Source organism: Cydia pomonella, unplaced genomic scaffold (assembly GCF_033807575.1).
Source record: "Cydia pomonella isolate Wapato2018A unplaced genomic scaffold, ilCydPomo1 PGA_scaffold_167, whole genome shotgun sequence".
Classification (NCBI taxonomy): Eukaryota; Metazoa; Arthropoda; class Insecta; order Lepidoptera; family Tortricidae; genus Cydia; species Cydia pomonella.
In genome coordinates, this window is record NW_026907809.1 from 260,674 (window position 1) to 274,606 (window position 13,933).

Consider the following 13,933-nt stretch of genomic DNA (forward strand, 5'->3'; position numbering starts at 1 on the left):
AAAAAAAAAAAAACACTACTTAAAAACTGTATTAAAATAATTCGGGTCCACATTAAGCCCGACCAGATATTAGTCCACTCAAAGAACTATCCACTATATAACATACAACTTAAATGGGGACTCGATGCTAACCTGATTTCGAGTACAAAATTTGTAGACAGGAGCCTATGTTTCAACCCTCCCCATTTTATCGATATCGATAAGAATCGCAAGCGTGTAGCGTACTACACTATTTAAATCGGTTATGTTGGTATTATGGTTCCTTGACAGTTCTTTGTCGTAGATTTTGGTAATGATTTGCGAAACAAACTGAGTCCACTCGCTAGTATGGAAGTCCCGTCTCTTAAAACGTAGTGATTATATGCTCTTTGGATCGTTGATTCATAATGTCTCAATGACACTAATCAGCGCAAAAAATTATTTAGTTTTTTTAATTCGCGCAAACTATAGAAAATGGCGAGCAGAAAAAAGAACTGTCGTCTTTATTTAAACAATTTTAGTCAAGTTATCATCGTTATTCTGAAACCCAATGTAGGTATCGACACAAAAAATACAAACGATTTTATTGAATCGTCCAGCAATAGCGCTTTAGGTTAGTGGAAAATTTGCCACCCTGAGGCATATGTAAATACATAATATTCAAAACTGACGATTTAAAAAAGCTTAAAAATTTGTAGTACTATTTGTTCTTTTATGTCGGAACGTGTATTTTGGTCATGTAATGTAAGGTTGTCTGTCAGCATCATTATATTTCGAGGAGCATTCACGTCTCCTGAACAAGCAATTAGGCTGCTCATTTTGTGGCGACCATAGAACTTGGTCCTGTAAGCGTATATTTACAAAAGGTGGGCGCCTAAAACTGCAAAACTGCTTTATATACCAGAAATTTCTGCGTTATATTGCGTCACAGATAGTATATTAATACTATCTGTGACGCCTGATAAATGATAAAACCTGCTTCGTCTTTCCTCTAGAAATACACTACGAACGGAAATCCATAATGTCCACGGTGAAAGGAAATTTAACGTCAAGCCTTCACATATTTTGTTTTAAATGAAGGGATACTCGTAGTTTGTAGAAAATCTGTATGTCCAAACTTTTTGTATACTGAATATTAATGATTAATCAGAATCATGTTTTTTCGGTGAAGTGCCGTAACTAAGAAATAAAATTAGAAGGAAATGTCATGGCGCGCGTCGTTAACTCGTACATGACCAGCGTAGGCAATAGCCCATGGATTTCCTCACTTCCAAAAAGAGAGGTCTGTACCCAGGTAATGGTACCTACATGTGGCTTTGTGATATATTTATAACTGTATCCTTACCACGAGCTTGGAACTGACTTGACACTGACGTATTCGATAACGTGTGCGTATTAACTTACTTTCTAATGCATCTCGCTCGTACTGGTATATTAGTGCGAGCGAGATGTATAAAAAATAGGCCAAGTGCGAGTCGGACTCGCACAGGAAGGGTTCTGTACCATTATCTATAAAAACGGTCACCCATTCAAGTACTGACCCCGCCCGACGTTGCTTAACTTCGGTGATTGGATGAGAATAGGACAGCGGAGTCTCAGTAATATGGTCCCGTTTGGGTACGGAACCCTGAAAAGTAAGTTGCGCAGACGTTGGCCAATATGTCCGTTTCACGTCACGTTAGTGCCATGCTCTAGCCGTACTAGTAATAGGAGAATATCGATGTAAGTTAAGTAATAGGAAAGAGAATAGGCTCCTAAATAAATTAATTAATATTATTGGATAGTATCCCTCAAATGACTAGTCTTAAGTGCTTCTTCAGTGGGTCTTATCCCACAGCAAGCTCAATACGGCTTGTGGCTCTTATAGGTTCGTTGTAAAATAATAATTTAAAATGTTTTATTCGCATACGACACTTGCATGCGAGGTTCCGTGCGATCAAGTAGAAAAATATGTTTGCCTCCACCGGTACTAAAAAATAACCGTTTTTATTTTTTCAGGAAATGCTACAGCGTTCATCGTTAGAGACACAGAAGTTGGAGCTACTGTCGAAGTTGAGTGAAGTCCGGTTGCAAGCGGCGGCTCGAGGCGTGCTCGAGCGGTCGCCACCGCCGCCTGACCCCACGCCCGTGGCCCGGCCAGCTCCGCCTAGGGTAACTTACAACCATCGAGAATAAAGTTTTTTTAACGTTGAAAATTAGCTTGGGACGTCGCTGCTTCAATATGTAACGCCTGTTAAATGTACAGTACAGACAATCTTATGAGAATTGGGCTTCACTATAAAAATGTAACGGAAACTTTTCAGTATTACCTATGTTGTTTCCGCATTTCCGTACCGTACTCTAGAACTCTCGCTGCCTACGACAACGTAAAAATATAATTTACTCGTCAAATACGGTTATTATTAGCTTTCCGCCCCCTTGTAAAGAATTAGCATATGGCCGTCGTGTTGTTTAGGTTCGCATTGAGTACCTATTCAAATGGTTTAAAGGAGTTGCAGAAACTGATCTCACAATAGAACAATGATGCTCTGAATAGATGTGGACCTATAAATATGTCGGTTCGAACACTGCGACTAAAGGGCAATAGGGCTTAAATTCTTCGTTGACAACGCAGATCCGCTGCGCCTACCCCCGTCAAAATAAGAAGAATTGAGGCATTATTTGGTACGAGAAGCTGACATCCCCAATTTTTGTTCAGTTACAATCTATCTTATCGTTACATTGTGCAACGAGTAAATGAAATTTTGGATACGAGGGTGGTAATTCCTGACAGCCGCACGCTGGAGGGAATTAAAGACCCAAGTTTGCAATATTCTTGTCCCCGGAGTTACACACAATGTTTTTCATCACACTTACGAAGAAAGAACTTAAGTTTAAGTGAAACTTTAAGTGAAGTGATATTTTAAGTATCAAACATTCGTCCGCCATTTTGTAATTTCTTGACAGGTTAGGCATCGAAGGCACAGACCTATTCGGCATTCAGCCACGATTGAAAATTATGTAAAAATATTTTAAACTGCTGTTAACTTAATCACATTAAATAATTTTAAACATAAACAAAAAGATTAAATTATAAACGTCAGTATTTTAAAAGTAAAACTTTTATTTTACAATCTATAACTCCCACGGGAGCAAAATAGGCCTTTGTCCTTCAGTATAAATAAGATATTTTTCGAGCAAGTGTGATGAAAAAAGTAAAACTCATTTACGCTACTTAGTTTGTATGAATTAGTGACATAATTTAAAAAAGCTATAACTCCCAAGGGAATTATAGTTATTTTTCACAATCTATTATTGCCGCGGGAACAATATAGGCTTTTGTCATTTAGTACACCTGCAAGAAATAAGATCAAGTGTGATGAAAAAGATATCACTTGGTCCCTCGGCCCCCGGGTACGCCGTCGTCGTACACTGCGTACATACATTTTGACTGCAAGAATTCTATAGAATGAGACGCAGCACGCAGCGCTTGGAGTCAACAGGAGACCAAGACCTTGCGGCTCAGAGAAAAAATCTGTATCATCATCTCTTTTGATGGTTAAGTATCGCGTGATATCCACTGTATTTTTGAACACTCTCATTTTCTTCTTTAATGACACTAAAATATATAGAGCTGTTAAGAATGTTAACGACTGCTTGTTATTACAGGATGACCTAAATAGATTTTCTAAATACTGTATCGAAAACAGATTAGACCTTAATGTTGCAAAGTGTCATACCATGTCGTTTACTCGCAAACCCAACCCAATCTTGTTCAACTACACACTTAACTCGACTAGCATCGCCAATTCACATTCAACCAGAGATTTAGGTCTTTATCAAGACCCCAAGCTTCTATTTGATAACCATATAAACAAAATAGTACAGAAAGCCTCCAGGTCTCTAGGCTTTATCATGAGATCAACATCAAATTTAAAAAAAGTAAAGCCTATAAAAGTATTTTACTGCTCGTTTGTGCGATCTATCCTCGAATATGTATCCGTTGTGTGGAATCCTTGTTACGACATCTACATTAAACGGATTGAGTCCATTCAAAGAAAGTTTAAAATTCCTTCAATTCAAAACTAAAACTACAGACTTGTGTTATCGTGTTAGGTGCGTAAGACACCATTTTCTTCCCCTAGATTTGAGAAGAAAAATCACTGACTTAGTCTAATTAACTAAAATCTTAAACGGATCTGTTGATAGCCCGGAACTGGTTATGAATATTAGTTTTCGTATAACCTAGTTTTAGTTTACTTAAGCTGTTGGTTTTCCGAATAAAATAAAATAATAAATAAATAAATATCGCGTTCTGTTGTCCCCAGACGCCGCCGGCGAACTACGGGCGGCAGATCGAGCGCAACACGCACGTGTACTCGTCGCTGCCGCGCGCCTCCGTGCTGGCCGCGGGCTTCGGTAAACAACACGCCATGGTGGTGGCGCGCGGCCGCGGCCGCTCCGTGCCCAACCTAGGTCGGGCTGCGTGCTGCATGCCCCGAGCCTGTGCCTGTGCCTGTGCCTGCGCTTTGTGACCAGGGGCTCAGCCTACATGACAATCGTACATCTACAAAACCCGAACGTTTTCGGATGATAGATGGCATGAAAGGTCACGAGGCTATTTCCATGTATTGTTCAAATTTCGATTGGCGCTTACTATCAACGGTTGTCATCTTGGCAAGGTCCCCGGATCCCTGTACCCCGCCTGCATCAGCAGTTTGGTTATGTTATTTGCTTCGCCATGTCGGAATACTCGCAGTACGTACTGTGGCCGCGGAACGTTTTTTTATTACCATAATGTTACCAGCTAAGAAGTAAATATTTATTTTCCAGCAAAACATACAACATTTGTATGTATTACGCGGAAGTAAATAAATAAAGCTGCTTGTCAGTCTAAGTAAATATTTGAACTATTGAGACTACAGACTTATTGCTTAACATCTTGCGAAATACAGAAATGTAAAAACACACATTCTCTGAGTAGATCGCCCGACTTATATTGCACGGAAATATCTCATTAGATCCCCCAAGTTCAGGTAGTTATATTACTGAATTTGTCCGGATCCTTGGTCTATTGCCCGATTTGTTACCGGATTTGGTAGTTGTCCAGATTTAACTAATTTTTATAAACCAGCTAAATGTACGCTGACGACTTATGGCAACTTTACCCCAGAAGATTTTCGTGGATGCCAATATTGATTAAAAGAAAATACGACATCTGTCTATTACACGAAGCGGAAGTATTTAGTGCAGAAGGTATATGCAATGTAGACACCTATACTTGCTAGTATATGTTTTATATTTTAGAAAGATTATGCCAGATTAAGGGAAGTGATTATTACCTGTGTGGTGATCAAATATATCGTAACAAATTCGTATTTTTATGGTAGTTTCCATTAGACATATTTTAGCGGCCAAATTATTCATAAATATCTAAACATGCACTTTCACATCTAGAAAATAGAGGCTTTGTTCAGATATCTGTCAACACCTTAGCAGCTCCAATATATTTGATGGTGACTGTACCAACAAAGGTTTGTTACGATATATCTGGCCACTTTGGCTGTCACTATCTCTTTGACATCGACTGTACGTTTTAAAGTTACTATACCGTATACTTATACGGTTTTACGGATTTTACGGTTTTTCAAGGCACTTGCCTTAAGTAAGAATAACTAAAACCCATACACGTCACACAATGATACCTATTGTATGTTGTATTGTTTCAAACATTTTCGCCGCCATTGACTTGATGATATATAAAGTCAGTACATTTCGTGCCCCACACGGTACGACTTCATATAAAGTCGCGGTTTTGGTCAGGATTGTATACGTGCAATTTATGACGTGGCGTTGATGATACTTTATTTCTTCAGTGACGTGGCTGCGAAAAGTTTAAATATCTTGAGTTTCCCATAATATGTATTACGTTATATTAAAGAAAATTTAGTATAGAAGCGTATTTCAAAGTTATACCGAGGATTCAATTGAAAGGGAACCTAAATATTGGCGTATTTATTGGGCCGTTGAAGTAGGGATTTGCATCTCGTCTCTATATGGGTCAGGAATCCCGCCTTGAACTCATTTCCGATAACCGAATGTATTCAATATCCATTATCAGCAAATTGTAAAATACCTCCGTGTTTTAGTATTTTTCGGAGAATAGTTGATGTTAATTACTAAGAAATAGTACCTACATTGTGCAACGAGTGGAGGGTAAGTGAAATATTGAAAACGAGAGTCTATAGATTCACGACAGCCGCAGGCTGCAGCGAAATTAAATACTTGAGTTTGCAATATTCTTACCCCTGGCCTGGAGTTACACACAATGTTTTTCGTAACACTTGTGAAGGAAAAACCAAATTTTAAGAGCCTGGTATAGTTTGTATTTTTCTCCGTGAGCTTCTACGGATTATCGTCTTATCTATTGTTTAAAAACCGCAAAGGCGCGTGCCACTATGAAAAAATGGGCAGGCCGCATAGGTAGCGTTTATTGAATTACTACTCTATTGAGCACGGAATAAGATTCATTATGAACTAATACAGAATTCTAACAGAATAGCTGTCTGATCTCTATTGGTGCGTCTAAGGTAGGCGACTAAACGCTCTCAAACCAGCTTAACTTGTGACACTGCGATCCGAAACAAAGATACGTATTCGAAGACCTCGCTTGCACTGGTAATGCGAGCGCACGGCTAGCTAGCGCCAAGGAAGCAATGTTATGTTTCTCGAAGAGCAGGTAAAAAACAGGGCCGGATTTTCACACAAATATATTTGGGTGGTTTTACGTTCTTTAATTTAAAGAGATAAAACATAACACTATTTAAATAGTAGGTACACATCTAACAGAATGGGTTTGTGTAATTACAATAACAACGAGATATACTCATTTTTATAATCAACTGTTTAAACAGTTGTTTGCTAATTTTAAACTTTAAACAGGCTAATTTTAAATAAACAATAAAACAATGGTAAAATAGTAATAAATATGTATATCCATTTAACAATCCCGTACTACTAATGTTAAAATACACATATATATATATAAATGTATGAATATATATATGTTATAATTATGTACACTAAAATAAAGATATTATTTACAATAGAGTACATATTTAGTAAAACATTTATACAAATTTATATTATGAGTCAACAAAAAAATAAGTAACATATACATAATAGTGTATGCATAAAATAAATAAATATAAAACAAAATATGCATATCGTTTAGAGTCAAATCACGCTAACTCTTTCAAGCAAACCATACAAACAGTGTCAGTTTGTTAGAAGTCTGAAGAGTTAGCGTTATTCGACTGTAGGTAAAATCACAGAAAACAATGTTAAAATAGTTATAAATATAGACCTATATATTATAATACATTAAGATAAAGGTATAATTTTAAAAGGCGGCTGGACACAGGGAAAAATGACCGTGAAGTAATGAAAAAAAGTTTATCATACACATTATATATAACACTATCCGGGGAATTGTGGGGCCAGTGCAAGCGAGGTCTTCGAATACGTATCTTATATATGGCTTTACATTTTTTAACATTTAAGAAACAATCATAAATATTTTATCGTTGGGCCATGTAAAATGTCGCTTATAAAACCAATTACACAAATGACGAGTCACCGCTAGGCATGTTTGCTTAGCGTTAAGATGACTCATTATTTTGGAATGCGCTTACCTGCCGGTCTCGGTCTGGGTACTAACAGATTGGGGTAGGATTGTTAAATGGATATGGTTAAGCTGGATTAAATGTATGTACATTTTTTTAGTGTCTTACAAGTTTCCGCTTTAAGTATTAGCAAACAACTGTTTATAGAGAGAGAGAGTATATCTCGTTATTATTGTAATTACACAAACCCATTCTGTTAGATGTGTACCTACTATTTAAATAGTGTTATGTTTTATCTCTTTAAATTAAAGAACGTAAAACCACCCAAATATATTTGTGTGAAAATCCGGCCCTGTTTCTTACCTGCTCTTCGAGAAACATAACATTGCTTCCTTGGCGCTAGCTAGCCGTGCGCTCGCATTACCAGTGCAAGCGAGGTCTTCGAATACGTATCTTTGTTTCGGATCGCAGTGTCACAAGTTAAGCTGGTTTGAGAGCGTTTAGTCGCCTACCTTAGACGCACCAATAGAGATCAGACAGCTATTCTGTTAGAATTCTGTATAAGTTCATAATGAATCTTATTCCGTGCTCAATAGAGTTTTAATTCAATAAATGCTACCTATGCGGCCTGCCCATTTTTTCATAGTGGCACGCGCCTTTGCGGTTTTTAAACAATAGATAAGACGATAATCCGTAGAAGCTCACGGCGAAAAATACAAACTATATCGATATAGCAAATATGTAAAATTGATAGATTTAGTCGTTGAAATTGTACACCTTTTGTTACCTAATATTTAAATAAATAAAAAAAGGTTTCTATTAGCACGTCTTCTCATCTTGCCTTTTAATAATGAGGTCGCAAGCGTGCGTCCCCGGTAATATGTGACAAGAAGGGACAGTTTTTAAAAATTCATCAATAAATATTATGGTGGTAAATTATACAAAATTATGTATAAGAACAGTTTCAGCAAATGTTGTAGATTGTTTAAGTATCAAAATTACGTAAGTCGATTTTCAGAGAAATTGTCACTTGTTTTCAATTAATTCACGAAGATACGTGCCTCGTAATGTCATGTTATTAAAGGTTAGATTTGACAATTCTGCGCGTCATGGATGCTTCGAACTGTAGCTGGACATCTGATATTATTTTGTGCCATCCTCTTAATACTATACTATACCTACCTCCATTGACGCTTACGCTTGATACGTTTCATAATCATGGTATTTTTGTAATTGGCTGTTTAATGTTGTTTTAGGTTAAGGTATATACTTATGTATGTCAGCCGTCAGTAGCCAGCCCCTTTTCTTGGCAAGAGGCTTTTAATGAACGTGTTTTATAATGGATAACTCTTACGTGTTCCAATTGACAACTCAATTTAATGATGGTACATAAATCTAACCTAAGAACATTAAGGTTTAGCAAAAACCATTCATATAATTTTTGGTACAAGCTTTTATAGCTGATGTACGCTGAATAATCATCGAGGCGATTCTAATAAAAACCCCAAACACATTTAGGTTGCGTTGTTTCGTCACAGAGTTCCTATGGCCACCAGCTGTCTCGATCATCAGATCAGCTCAATGGTACCATAATATTGCATTGTCACCCGACTTAAATATGTATGCAAATTTCCAGCTCGATCAGAAATCGGAAAGTGGGTCAAATTTAGCTTCGAAGATTTGACCCACACTAACTAACATATGAACAGGGCAAGTTAAATAAAAGCTTGTAAAAATCTAGAGTACTTGGAAGTGCCACTACAAATGTTAAGTCCTATGAAATAATGAGATTTGTAGTGGCAATGCTACACTTTTTTCTTTCAAAGTTTGTGCAGAGTAGGCTTAAACAGAATCTAGCTTTTTATCTTTGCGATTATAGCGTTTTTTCCATATTTTCACATATATTATATTAAGAAAAAAAAATGCAACGTAATGTATGCTTTATAAGGACGACTGAAGACTGAAATTAGCATACCTACTGACCTAAAAGGTTTAAAAGTACCAAGTCGTGAATCCAGAACAAAAAGTAAAATGATCCCGTTTATTTTATTGAAACTGATAGGTTTTTGAACTTTAACACAATACCATCCTCCGCAATGAACTAAGTAAATTTTAATCTTTCGTGCCAAATAATAAAAAAATAACGTGTGTACAGCTGAAAAAGAGGAAGCCATACCGCGCGGTAGCCCGTCGCCTTCTCTCCGAGACATGCGCTCGCGGCTCGGCAGCGGCGGCGTGCGCCTCGAGGGCGACGAGCTGCGCTCCTCCCTGCGCGTCCACACGCCGAGTCGCCGCCCACCCGACACCATGCCTTGGTACGTGCAGTACTGATGTACTAGTGTACATAATGCGCGACCCGTCGCCTTCTCTCCGAGACATGCGCTCGCGGCTCGGCAGCGGCGGCGTGCGCCTCGAGGGCGACGAGCTGCGCTCCTCCCTGCGCGTCCACACGCCGAGTCGCCGCCCACCCGACACCATGCCTTGGTACGTGCAGTACTGATATACTAGTGTACATAATGCGCGACCCGTCGCCTTCTCTCCGAGACATGCGCTCGCGGCTCGGCAGCGGCGGCGTGCGCCTCGAGGGCGACGAGCTGCGCTCCTCCCTGCGCGTCCACACGCCGAGTCGCCGCCCACCCGACACCATGCCTTGGTACGTGCAGTACTGATGTACTAGTGTACATAATGCGCGACCCGTCGCCTTCTCTCCGAGACATGCGCTCGCGGCTCGGCAGCGGCGGCGTGCGCCTCGAGGGCGACGAGCTGCGCTCCTCCCTGCGCGTCCCCACACGCCGAGTCGCCGCCCACCCGACACCATGCCTTGGTACGTGCAGTACTGATATACTAGTGTACATAATGCGCGACCCGTCGCCTTCTCTCCGAGACATGCGCTCGCGGCTCGGCAGCGGCGGCGTGCGCCTCGAGGGCGACGAGCTGCGCTCCTCCCTGCGCGTCCACACGCCGAGTCGCCGCCCACCCGACACCATGCCTTGGTACGTGCAGTACTGATGTACTAGTGTACATAATGCGCGACCCGTCGCCTTCTCTCCGAGACATGCGCTCGCGGCTCGGCAGCGGCGGCGTGCGCCTCGAGGGCGACGAGCTGCGCTCCTCCCTGCGCGTCCACACGCCGAGTCGCCGCCCACCCGACACCATGCCTTGGTACGTGCAGTACTGATGTACTAGTGTACATAATGCGCGACCCGTCGCCTTCTCTCCGAGACATGCGCTCGCGGCTCGGCAGCGGCGGCGTGCGCCTCGAGGGCGACGAGCTGCGCTCCTCCCTGCGCGTCCACACGCCGAGTCGCCGCCCACCCGACACCATGCCTTGGTACGTGCAGTACTGATGTACTAGTGTACATAATGCGCGACCCGTCGCCTCTCCGAGACATGCGCTCGCGGCTCGGCAGCGGCGGCGTGCGCCTCGAGGGCGACGAGCTGCGCTCCTCCCTGCGCGTCCACACGCCGAGTCGCCGCCCACCCGACACCATGCCTTGGTACGTGCAGTACTGATGTACTAGTGTACATAATGCGCGACCCGTCGCCTTCTCTCCGAGACTTGCGCTCGCGGCTCGGCAGCGGCGGCGTGCGCCTCGAGGGCGACGAGCTGCGCTCCTCCCTGCGCGTCCACACGCCGAGTCGCCGCCCACCCGACACCATGCCTTGGTACGTGCAGTACTGATGTACTAGTGTACATAATGCGCGACCCGTCGCCTTCTCTCCGAGACATGCGCTCGCGGCTCGGCAGCGGCGGCGTGCGCCTCGAGGGCGACGAGCTGCGCTCCTCCCTGCGCGTCCACACGCCGAGTCGCCGCCCACCCGACACCATGCCTTGGTACGTGCAGTACTGATGTACTAGTGTACATAATGCGCGACCCGTCGCCTTCTCTCCGAGACATGCGCTCGCGGCTCGGCAGCGGCGGCGTGCGCCTCGAGGGCGACGAGCTGCGCTCCTCCCTGCGCGTCCACACGCCGAGTCGCCGCCCACCCGACACCATGCCTTGGTACGTGCAGTACTGATGTACTAGTGTACATAATGCGCGACCCGTCGCCTTCTCTCCGAGACATGCGCTCGCGGCTCGGCATCGACGGTGTTTAGTTATATATGTTTGATTAGTCTCATTTGTATGTCATACATAATTCCAGGCAAACAACAGACGTGCGGCAATGGGACTGCGACACAACCTGCGGCTGGCTGGAACACCTCGGGCTCGAGAGCTACGTGCCGGCGGCGCGCGCGTGGCTCGGGCCGCTGGAGCGCGGCGCGCTCGCCGCCGCCTCGCACTCCGCCATCGAGAAGGAGCTCGCGCTCAAACACCCCATGCACAGGAAGAAGATCGTGCTGGCGCTTACGGATTTGTTGGTGAGTGGAGTAAAATTAGCGTTGGTTAAGACTAGAGTCCTTTGAGTCCTCCGCTGTAAGACTCTAGTGACTCTACTCATTGTCAGTTCTTCTTTTACTTAAGTTTTTTCGACTTGGAGAGGTCCTTATTTCCTTATTCTTATTAGAGACCCTGAGTCTTTTGTAGAGACTTGAGTTCTTTTTGGAAAACTCTGAATTATTTTTCAAAAATTCAAATACGTCGTTAAATTAAATTCATGAGTTAGACGAATGGAATGAACGAGCGGCTGGTTATAATTCTTCGCATGCCGAACGCGCGCGGGGCTGGGTTCGGTGCGCAAAGCAGACTACCGACATGAAAGCCGTTCCACCGTGTATAAATATTGTGTTGCAGGGCGGGCACGGGGACCCGCTACTGACGCTGGCGGGCGCGCTGGACACGGCGTGGACGCTGCGCTGGCTGGAGGACGTGGGCGTGTGCGGCGCGCGCGCCGCCGCCGCCGACGCCGCGCTGGACGGCCGCGCGCTGCACCGCCTCACGCACGCCGAGCTGCACGCGCACCTGCGCGTCTCGCACGCGCTGCACGCGCTCGCCGTGCGCCGGGGTACGTACCGACACGTGTCACACACGGCGCCGCGCTGCACCGCCTCACGCACGCCGAGCTGCACGCGCACCTGCGCGTCTCGCACGCGCTGCACGCGCTCGCCGTGCGCCGGGGTACGTACCGACACGTGTCACACACGGCGCCGCGCTGCACCGCCTCACGCACGCCGAGCTGCACGCGCACCTGCGCGTCTCGCACGCGCTGCACGCGCTCGCCGTGCGCCGGGGTACGTACCGACACGTGTCACACACGGCGCCGCGCTGCACCGCCTCACGCACGCCGAGCTGCACGCGCACCTGCGCGTCTCGCACGCGCTGCACGCGCTCGCCGTGCGCCGGGGTACGTACCGACACGTGTCACACACGGCGCCGCGCTGCACCGCCTCACGCACGCCGAGCTGCACGCGCACCTGCGCGTCTCGCACGCGCTGCACGCGCTCGCCGTGCGCCGGGGTACGTACCGACACGTGTCACACACGGCGCCGCGCTGCACCGCCTCACGCACGCCGAGCTGCACGCGCACCTGCGCGTCTCGCACGCGCTGCACGCGCTCGCCGTGCGCCGGGGTACGTACCGACACGTGTCACACACGGCGCCGCGCTGCACCGCCTCACGCACGCCGAGCTGCACGCGCACCTGCGCGTCTCGCACGCGCTGCACGCGCTCGCCGTGCGCCGGGGTACGTACCGACACGTGTCACACACGGCGCCGCGCTGCACCGCCTCACGCACGCCGAGCTGCACGCGCACCTGCGCGTCTCGCACGCGCTCGCCGTGCGCCGGGGTACGTACCGACACGTGTCACACACGGCGCCGCGCTGCACCGCCTCACGCACGCCGAGCTGCACGCGCTCCTGCGCGTCTCGCACGCGCTGCACGCGCTCGCCGTGCGCCGGGGTACGTACCGACACGTGTCACACACGGCGCTGCGCTGCACCGCCTCACGCACGCCGAGCTGCACGCGCTCCTGCGCGTCTCGCACGCGCTGCACGCGCTCGCCGTGCGCCGGGGTACGTACCGACACGTGTCACACACGGCGCCGCGCTGCACCGCCTCACGCACGCCGAGCTGCACGCGCACCTGCGCGTCTCGCACGCGCTGCACGCACTCGCCGTGCGCCGGGGTACGTACCGACATAGATCCTGATTTAGATCACATAGATACGCACGTTTCCATGCTGTAAGTTGGCGGTTAAATACGTACGATCACGCGCAACACCAACATTTAGTTTTTCGTGTTTTGCGTGTCATTCTTGAATTTTGCCTAATTATTTTTTCCTATCATGGCATTTGTAATTCGGCTATAGAATTATGGAATATAGTTTCATCGTCAAAAAACATGAAAATAACAAATAATCTCATTTTCAGTAGCCGAGTCCACATAGAGCGAACATACGCGCGAGGCA

The 13,933-nt window shown here is 45.5% G+C and overlaps 1 protein-coding gene across 1 annotated transcript in view; it reads left to right on the top strand.

Moving 5' to 3' along the window:
• The window catches only part of LOC133533464 (liprin-beta-1-like), a 44,740-nt gene that overhangs the window by 22,163 nt on the left and 8,644 nt on the right, over positions 1–13,933 (top strand). The window contains exons 4-8 of the mRNA XM_061872453.1: positions 1,978–2,130; positions 4,287–4,434; positions 9,739–9,898; positions 11,730–11,946; positions 12,320–12,530. Coding sequence (XP_061728437.1) covers positions 1,978–2,130; positions 4,287–4,434; positions 9,739–9,898; positions 11,730–11,946; positions 12,320–12,530 — 889 coding nt within the window. The remainder of the gene's footprint in view (positions 1–1,977; positions 2,131–4,286; positions 4,435–9,738; positions 9,899–11,729; positions 11,947–12,319; positions 12,531–13,933) is intronic.